Source organism: Ananas comosus, linkage group 1, assembly GCF_001540865.1.
Source record: "Ananas comosus cultivar F153 linkage group 1, ASM154086v1, whole genome shotgun sequence".
Lineage (NCBI taxonomy): Eukaryota > Viridiplantae > Streptophyta > Magnoliopsida > Poales > Bromeliaceae > Ananas > Ananas comosus.
The window spans coordinates 10,917,409-10,927,521 of NC_033621.1; the positions used below are offsets into that span (position 1 = coordinate 10,917,409).

General features: G+C 37.7%; 1 protein-coding gene across 2 annotated transcripts in view; it reads right to left on the reverse strand.

Moving 5' to 3' along the window:
• Positions 1–7,867, reverse strand: part of LOC109717578 — a 19,428-nt gene extending 11,561 nt beyond the window's left edge. Inside the window, exons 1-4 of one of the 2 annotated variants that reach the window (XM_020243433.1) lie at positions 7,608–7,867; positions 3,185–3,372; positions 2,565–2,650; positions 2,366–2,468 (exon numbers count right to left, since the gene is read on the reverse strand). In XM_020243433.1, coding sequence (XP_020099022.1) covers positions 2,366–2,468; positions 2,565–2,650; positions 3,185–3,372; positions 7,608–7,766 — 536 coding nt within the window. In that variant the 5' untranslated portion in view covers positions 7,767–7,867. The remainder of the gene's footprint in view (positions 1–2,365; positions 2,469–2,564; positions 2,651–3,184; positions 3,373–7,607) is intronic. The other variant, XM_020243426.1, reaches the window with a different exon arrangement.

The following is a 10,113-nucleotide window of genomic DNA, read 5'->3' on the forward strand; positions in this document are numbered from 1 at the left end:
GGTGGGGGTCGGTGTTTGGAGGCGATTCGGACCTTCGTCACGAAATGGCTGAAATCAAGGTTCCGAATCCAAATCGTTGCTGGAGGATTCGGACCCTGACCACACGCAGCTTAGGCAAACGTTCAAGATCTGTACTGTGGAGAGAGGATCCGGACTCTCCGCAGTCTAGGAGCATTGTAGGACAGATTTAATTCTTTTCATTTGGGAGACTTGGCTATTGTTACAACACTATAAATAACACCACCAGCCATTTCCTCACTTCACCCTCACAAAGGAGAAAACTCTTCTCTTCCTTTCTCACCTATTTCTCTGCCTCTCTCTAGAAAACTTCTCCTAAACTATGGAGCTTGGAGGAAAGCAAGCTAGGAGGGGATTTAGAAGGGAGGAGCAAGCTTCTTGGGCAAGAAGAAGTTTTGGAGGGGCTGAGGGTGATGGTGAGTCTCTAGGATTTTGGGTTAGGGTCTTGGATTTAACCCCTAAGAAATAGAATTTTAACAAACCTTAGGCTAATTTAAGCTACAATTATAAAGATTTGCCATCAGATTTGGGTTTTATTGTAGTTTTGGAAGCCCTAGGTCAAAATTTGGAGTTATTATATTTTGAGGGTTTAAAAATATTTTTTACCTTGGGAACTCTAATTGAAGGTTAGAGAAACTCGTGGGGCAACAACAAGTTGAGAAACAACAAGCTTTTGGCAGCCGATTTGAGGATTAGAGCAAACTTTGAGAGTTTTTTGGCGGATTGGCTTGGAGAGGAGCAATTTTCTATGAGGTCCTAATTGCAAGCGTCTACAAACAATTAGCGGTAAATCGAGGTGGGTTGTACATTATCAAAGTGGATTGGTCACTTTGCATTATCTAAAGTAATAAACTATATTGAGTTTATGTATATAATGGAATAGCATAATTGGTAAAATAATATACATGAATTGTATTTTACTTGAGATAAATTGCTACCATGATGCAAGGACTAGACATATGATGAATAATATTTAACTAGGTTTGGACAGCTAGGACATTTTCTAAGGGCAACAAAAGTTGGACATGCATGTATTAATAGACCTAGTGTCATCTAACATGGGCCATAGTCGGAGTATTGATGAAAGCCAGCAAAGGCAAAGCAATCCAGTTTGTTTGAAAGCTGTTCTATTTCAAAGTAGCAAGTGTCTTTTTCTTTTCCAAGTAACTAAGCTCTCTGTCCCCCTTAGGAGAGCCATCAAGGTTGATTATGATCTTCAAAAAATAATCCTAATCTAAAACAAATCCCACGATTTTGGGGATTTATTTTCTAATGCAAATACATCTAAAAAGAATCCCAAACCATATCCCTAATTTTTAGGGATTTATTCCATATAGAAAATCTGAAAAATCTAAAAAGAATAACCCAAACAAATTAACAAAAATAATAATTCCATAAATTAGAAAAAGAATAAAATCTAAATAACTCAATCAAACCTAATACAAGAAATTGACTTAATTAAAAATAAGATGATTCGACTAAACCCTCTAAATGTAGTTCTGCATCACACTAACCTTTCCAAATGTCATATTTTTTCGGTTATGAATATGCTAGAACTAAGCACTTAAAACCTGTACATTAAAGGAATTCTATGAGATGAACACTATCGTCGGTAACTACAATTGATAATTGTATGATCCAACAAATGATGTTTGTATGATCCAATTAGGCAACTATAATTGACATTTGTATGATCCAACCACTCAAGTGGTATTAAATGGTAGCCGATATCAACAAAAAATGGTGCTACTATGGCACGCCATGTCATTGAAATGTCAATCAGCACTACCATGAAATATTACATTACTTGAAACACTTCACAAAATGAAGTCTTAATCCAATATCAGAACAAGAAAGTAGTAGAAAATACAGAATAGAGAATAGCATCAAACCTCTGTTAGAATTATCACGTGTATCATTTTAAAGACAGTCACTTGCCAACGTAAAGAAACTTATGGACGGAGAAATGCAAAAGAGACTGAAGATCACGCCCGATAAGATGAAAAGTGAAGACTACTGGTAATTAACATTTTTACCTCCATAACTATCATAGAGTTGATATCCATATACAAGAGAAGTAGCAGCATACTTCTATTAATTAAAAGAGAAAAGCATTTCACGAAAACAAGAAAAGGCAGATAAAAGAAGATAACCAAGTCCATTAGTTGGGACTATTTGTGCATACTAAAACCGAAACTTAAAAAGAAAAGTAAACTCCAGTCAGGAAGAATAAGCATATGAATAGAAGGTTGTTTGCATAGTGTCCTTTTTTTTTATGAAATATCTAAGGATGACTAACTCGCTTGAAAAAACTGGACAAATAGTCAAACAAAGAAGTAAAGCATACCGTAGTATTCCCGGACGTTGCTGACGAGTAGTTGTAGTCTGTGAATTCTGCTCTAAATCAGTGGAAGCCTCACCCCTCAGTCTCTTCAATTCTTTCTCGGCATCTAATTTCAAAACAAATAAGAAGAATTCTGATGATTCTTTATTGTTACTAGCACAAGCAAAACAGAGAGCACTTTCCATGTTGGTTAGATGATTACTTTCAAGCTTCTCAACGGCCCAAAAATACTCTTCAGGATCTTTGATGCAATCTATGCTCGAAAAATCTACATTTTGCGTGGAAAGACTGCAAAGAAGAAGAACATAGAGTTTATGTTAGTATGTAGACCACTGTGCTTACAAGTTATAACAGGCAAGTAAATAGCAAGACATCTATGGAAAATATCAAATCACTTCAACATGCTTACAACTGCATAGAGACAATTAAAAATGCCGGTAAACTAAAAGAGAGCAAACTGATGGTATTTTCCTGCCAATCTTGAAATTATGATTGTATGCATCTAGGACAAACAATTTGTTCGTAGGCGTTCTTAAAGTACATAAATCGAGAGAATTGTTCATGGATGTTCTTACGGTATATTCATTAAAAGACACGGGAGCAATTACCCATCGAACATCATCAAGCAAAATGGATAACGCTCAATTGTCTAGATCCCACAAAATAATGGCAAGTAACAAATCCTTTCCTTCGCCAGCCACCCAACATCGCACACGAAGCATGCCCAAACAGACACACAAAGTGGAAGAAGAAGAAAACACAAGCAACTCAGCTCAAGTGAGAAATGACATTTGTACAAAAGCTTGTCAACAAGTTGATTACCTTGGGATGGGCTTCAAAGAAAATTGAGCTCGTTTACGACCCAATGCGGGCCTTCGCCCATGGTTATCAAGCTTGCCATTCGTGACTATAGCCAAGTCTCCAGCATCTGCATGCACACTTTTATTGTTTGAATAGCTCTGGACGATCATTCGCGCCTGTTCCAAAATGTCTGTTGAACCTTCCAATGCCTACTCTCACATAAAAATATAATAGTTGCCTTAGATGATGTGGCACAAATAATAAAAGATATAATTTGTCAAATAATAAAAAATATATATTGCAAACATGACTCTCTGAACATCAACAAAAGGATTGTTTGTGTTGCCCATGCTGACTAAACCATACTGTGACAACGCATTGCCAATACGTGGAAGGGGGTTGCTTGGTTACCTAATTGGCTTATTCGTAAAAGAACCTTTGAACATCTAATTGTAACTTGGAACGCGTGATCCAATTCATGGATCACTAGCGAATTGGAACGGCAAAGCAAGCAATCCCATCACTAGCGAATTGGAACGGCAAAGCAAGCAATCCCATCCTAACCTCTTCACTCTTTTGCTGAAATCGTATTGAGAGCAATATATATGCATGTACATAGGTGTGTATGTATCCGATAGTTCTATTTATCAACACTTTGTGTGTCAAGTAAAGGATTTCTATTCTGATAAAATGCATCACTGAAGAGTACCCCCATCATACCATCTTTCAGAGCAAGTGGCAATCTGCGATCTAATTCCGCTTTTGTGAACCATATTGATCTGTGTTCTAGGTAACCTAGGGTGGTTGTACCAATACGATTAGAATAATTGGTTCTTTTGAGTTTTTTCTGAGGTGGAAAGGCTTGCATTTCTTTTCCTTATATAAATTTTGTATATTTGTGGATCTATAGTTGTACTAACATTTGGAGAAATTAATTAGTTTCATTGCATGATGGACCAAATTTTAGTTAGAGGATACATCTAACATAAATACTTCATCTTAAAATATACATAAAATAATCTTTTCAATTATTAAGATGTTCCTAATTTTATTTTTTACTATACTGTGTCAGATATGTCACTAGGCTTTTTCTATGACAACTAGAGACTTTAAAACACACTAAAATGCCATTTTTTCATGAAATTTTTAAAAGAAAACTCATGCCAATGTGTACCACTGGCACGAAAGGTCCTGTCGCCACCACCAACGTGCTACTGTGCTGTGTCGTGCTGATGGCACACCAACACACCATCCTTGCATGAAACGTATCCTCCTCTACTCATTAGCAATTGGACGACATAAAATGAACTACGGAGAATGCATTAGTAATGATTGAGGGCCAAGAAACCAACTCAAACATACAATGAGAAACCAGTCTATATACAGCATAAAAACAAGTATATAAAGACTAACAAATCAGGCACAAGCCATCAAAATGCTGCTACTCCAAGAATCACAAAAGAAAAGCATATATTTTTTTTTCATCTGAGCAGTTCGTAAACTCTTTTATATGCTAATTATGGCCGCCAACATATTTTTCACCAGTCACCACTGCAGCACGTGCCAAGTGCTAAAACAACGCCTATTTGAGTTCTTTTACAATAAAATCCTTTTGCCCACCCTTTTTTACAAAAATTCAATTATGAGAAGAATAAGAATCTTAGTTTCACTTAGCACAAGAAAGTGAGAACGGAGGAGGCAGCCATTACTATGAATCTATGATAAGACATTGAATTGAGGCAGCAAGTGTTTTGGATCCAAAGAAGGAAATATTATGCTGAACTTACTTTTGAACAATAGTGGACAGAAAAGAAAGGAAAAAAAAAGTTGCAGAATTTAATATTTTTATTCAATCAACTTAAAGAATAGATGGTACATTTATAACTTCGCTGGTAAGCAAAAAATGTGCTAATCAAGCAATTCTACACTTGACCATATAGTGATTGCTTTTCTGCCCAACAAATGCTTTGCCATAGTAGAGGCCTATGCAAACACTCAGCATGAGAGGTCATGCTATTAACATGCAATATCATGCCACTGCCAGCATGTGTCAGAACTAGATTATCAATATAAGAAAAAAAGACAATGTCCACTCCAAAGGTTCAAATGAGTTATCATGTTACCATATGTACTCTATTAAATTAACACAATGATTAGAAGATCTGGAAAAAATTGGCCATGATTTTTCATGAATTTTAGCAAATCAAGTTTAACATACTTGGATAGAAAAAATGGAGGGTTACAAATGAGGCAGTCAGTTCTTCTTGAAAAATCACTTTTCATTTCATCAAATTTAATCATTCATATACAAAGACAATAATTCTTCACATAGTTTAAAAAAAGAAAAATGCCAAAGTTGAGCTGCACTAGCAATATGGCAGGTCAGCCAAGACAATACTATGCCGGCATTATTTGCGACCCTACAAAAGTCCTACCAATCTAAGTCCTTCTATACTAGTGGCTACTCTAATTGTGTACTTCAGAATATCGCACCAATATCCCAAAAAGCGGTCCATGCGGCCGCATATGGGGTGTAGTATGCAGCCGGACCTCTATGCAACCCATATGCGTCGCATATGCAGCAGGCGGCCACATATGTAGCTGCATATGCGGTAAAGTTTTTTTTTTCTAACATGAGATTGAAATACAATGTTGAATGAGAGTTTGATTAATAATTATATATATACATATGAATATTTTTCATACAAGTTTAATTAATAATAATCCACATAAATACAATTACTTTTATATAAATATAACCTAACTTTCTCTCTTCTTATTTTAGTAGGTTTATTCTTAATCTATCTAATAAACATGTTTATAAATATTGATGAATAATTTTGTAATTGTTAGTTGTTATTTTTTTAAGTGTTGGCCTCTCAAAAGATGTGAACGGCAATTTATTAAAAACTTTATTATTTTCATAAAGCTTAGCGTATCACTTATTAGAACACTGATTATTGTTTGACATTTTTGTGATTTTGCATCAAAATTCTATTCATTTCTCTATTTAATAATTAAGAGTAAATTACTAATTATTAGTTAATAATACACATGTGCATATGAGGTCATTTTCTTGGAATTAATTATTTTAATTTATGAATTCTGAATTTTTTTACTTTTGTTATTTAGCTTTGTTAGGAAGCATTTATCTATATTTTTAATACCTATAGATATTTTATTAGTATTTTAATAAATGGACTGAATACCCATCTGCACAGGTACTGCATATGCGCTATGCAGTAGATAACCGCATGAATATCGCACATAACCTTTTGGAAAATTGTATCACATTGAATATTGCACTAATTTTCTTCACTAGGACAATCTAATAGCATCCGCAGCAAAACTTCATAATGACTCCAGCTGACATATGGAGATAATCAGAAATTCACTATGAAACAAGCTAACATTTTAGCCAACTTATATAGCTCATTGTTTTAGATCATCATCAGTTTTAAAAAGCTTCCTAATTACTGAGTGGCTGTTTTAAGCCTCTGCGAATAACAGACCATGTGCTTACTTTGTATTAATAAAACAACCATATTTCTTAGTTGACCCAAGGATAACAAACTAACTCAAAGTACTTTACTTGTTAAAAGCTGAAAATCTTTTTTTCTTTTTCGCTAGTTCGCTAGCCTTATAACGATGTGATTACAATTGAACTTCTCCTTTATTGTCTTTGAACTTTGATACAAATATTTTGAAATGTACTCTAGTTCTTAGTTTAAAGGGCCTTGAACATGCTCGCAAACATTCCTATGACTCAACTGCTTCAACAACTTAATAGAGAGACAACAATCCAGCAATAAGGCTTGCTTACCACTCTTATCATTTTTACGTGTTTTCAAAGACAGCTTCTATGTGAAGCAGCAGCAGGTGGACTTACCTAATTATTCATTGCTATTTAGCGTCTGATACACCAAGGCTAGACGCAAAATGGTGTCTTTTTGAAAATAAAACAGAGAAGCAAAAGAAAATTTATTACAAAATTTTACCTCATGCAGATTGCCAGCAATTTGCTGATAGCAAGACTCCGTTGCAGAGAATTTGTGTTTAAAAATACAAAAAAGCAGCAGCTGTAGCAGCCGAGGCCTAAGATGACATAAACTAACAGAGAAAGCTACTGAAGTAAATGCAACCAATTAACAACACGCACCGAGACTTAATATTGAAACCAAGTGTAACAGCAAAATGATCACAGTTCACTAGAATTAGAGAATCAAGGACAATTCAAATCGATTTTTTACCACCCAACTTCACCAAAATCAGGTGAAAAAATTCTACAACAGGTCCCCCAAACTAGAGAATGCTCTGCGAAACAAATCAAATCGATTTTTCACCAAATAACATCCTAAGATCGATCTAAACAAGGAAAAGGATCGAAGAAGGGTTTGTTTAGAAGTAGAAGCTGTACGAGGAGGGGTCTAAGTGAGCAATGTACCACGGATTTGAGGAGGTTTTGGAACGACTCCGCATCGTGGGGCTTCGAGGACGAGGGTTCGGCGAGGGTCGCGGCTCCAAGCGTGCGAGGGAGGAGAGAAAGGGGAGAGAGGTCGGCGAGGGGATCGTCGCCGTCGAAGTGGCGGATGTCGACTGCCATGGATCACGGGTGAAAAACCCTAGATCGGAGGTGGGGGGAGAGAGAGAAATAGAGAGAGAGAGAGAGAGTGAGACGGGGAAGGGTTCGGCTGTGAGGTGGAGTGGGCGTTGGATTTTTTTGAATGATACGCTCCGTTTTCAAAAAGGACGCGACTTGTTGGAACACCACCGATTTTATTTTATATTTTTATTTTTAAATTTTTTTTTTGCATTCAGTCATTAAAAAAAAAAAAATCATAAATGATCTCACAAAATTTATAATTATAAAACTGAACTTATTTTCACAACGCAAGTCACATCAGCGACTGGCTGAAGTAGTGGTATAAATCAAATACAGTATTCACTGTGTTTAAGCTAAACTGTACTGCAAAACTATTTGAGTTCTTCTACGCAGCAGGACTTGACTGTTGTTCAACATGGTCAAGCACAGTGAATAATTTATCGTATTAGAATATAGTGAATCACTAATTTTTTTAAAAAAAAATCAAATGGATAGAAATTAGCGTTTAACTAAAAAAATATTTTTTAGAATATTTTTGAAAATCAACACTCATTTTGTAGGAATGAAAATAGGTGGGACATATATTGGATAGTGCCTAATTCATATCCTATCTATATTTTTATGTCGAATCTATATCCAAGTTTTAATATTAATCATATATTAAAGTTTATATTTCATAAAAGTAAATTCGGATACAAATTAAATATCAAATAGATGCGAATATTAATTACGAATATTAATTGAAAATTCAATCCCACTTTTATTTCTAAACGGACTCGAAGTCCGAGAAAAAAATTTAAAATATAATAATTATATTACTAATATGGTATGGTGTTTTCAACCAATCAAAAAACCCTTCTCGAGTTCCCTCATCCTATCAGTAATTTTTTAAAAATATTTTTATTATATTTTTCTATCAAATAAGATATTTGATTGGTTAAATATAAATAATATGATGTTTTGTTAGTTAAAATTATTATTATTATTATATCATCTTTTTTTATTTTTGAATTGTGGAACCAAACGTGGTACGACAGCCCTTCTCATGATCGGGCCTTCGGTGGGGCCCACAACGCGCGAGCTGGCGCGAGCAGGTGGCGCGGGCGGGTGTAGGAAGGCGAGCAGGCGCGAGTGAGGGCGAGCAGACGAGCGGGTGCGGGCGCGCGAGCGGGCGAAAGCGAGCCAACGCATGCATGACCCGGCGCGGACGCTAGCTCGCGCGAGGCTGTTTTTTTTTCTTTGAATGTTGAGTTTGAAGGCTGGTTGTTGACCTACTCCTCTGATACGTCTAATCGCCAGGACCTCTTTCGCTCTCCGCTCTCGTTCCTCTCACTCTCTGCTCTCGCTTTTCATTAATTTGTCGCCTTCTTGCTCTGCTCTCGCTCCTCGGTCCGCTCTCGCTCCTCATTAATGGCGGGCGGGATCCGCCGCTGGGTGGCATTTCGTGGGCTTCTGGCGGCTTGCGTCATGTTGGGGGTCCGATCTCGGGTAGAATCATTGGCGGCATAGTGGGTGGGATGGTCGTGTCATGCTGATGTCCCCGCTCTGCAGCCGAATTGCGGTATCTTTCCTCCCTTCTGCACCTTTCGTTCGAGCGTCAGCCGGGTGGCGGTATCTTGCCTCCCCTCTGCACCCTTTGTACGGGTGTAAGTTGGCATGCCGGGCGGGATGGACGCGTCATGCTGATATCCTCTCTCCGCAGCTGGATGGTGGTATCTTCTCTCCTCTCTGGATCTTCCGTACGACCGTTAGCACCCGGTGGGTTTCTGTTAGGTTGTGTCATACCGATGGTTCGAACTCGAGGTTGGGCTAGCGCGTCGTACGTTCGTCCATGCTGCCTCTTCATGTGGTTGAGTTGATTCGACCGGTGGGTTTCTGGTACTTGAGTTTGGGGTGGCACGTCATGCGTTTGCACGTCCCCCCTCTTCGTGTGGTTGCGTTGATTCGAGGAAGGAGGCGGTTGGGTTAGTCGATCGCAGTCGGTCCTGCCGTACGCCCCCCCCTCCCCTACTCCCTCCCCTTCCCGCCTCCCGTGCACTAGGGGACCGTACGCCCTCCCTTCCTCCCTCTCCCCTGCTGCCTTTGCTCAATTGCTTATAAATACAAGGATTGCTCTAGAATTTTGTGGATTTTCATGTGCTTTTCCTCTTCTGTTTTCTTCCTATATCCTCTATCCTCTATCGTATATCCTCTATTACTCTAGGGTTCGGTGTTGTGGGTTTTCTATCGAAGGGCTAAGAAAGGTGGGGCTTTTGTTCGGAAGGCATTTCACTCCTGTGGGTTCTTTCGCAGAGTGCTAAGAAAGTTGCAGCTTTTGTTCATTGAAGCCTTGGTTGTTGTGGGTTAT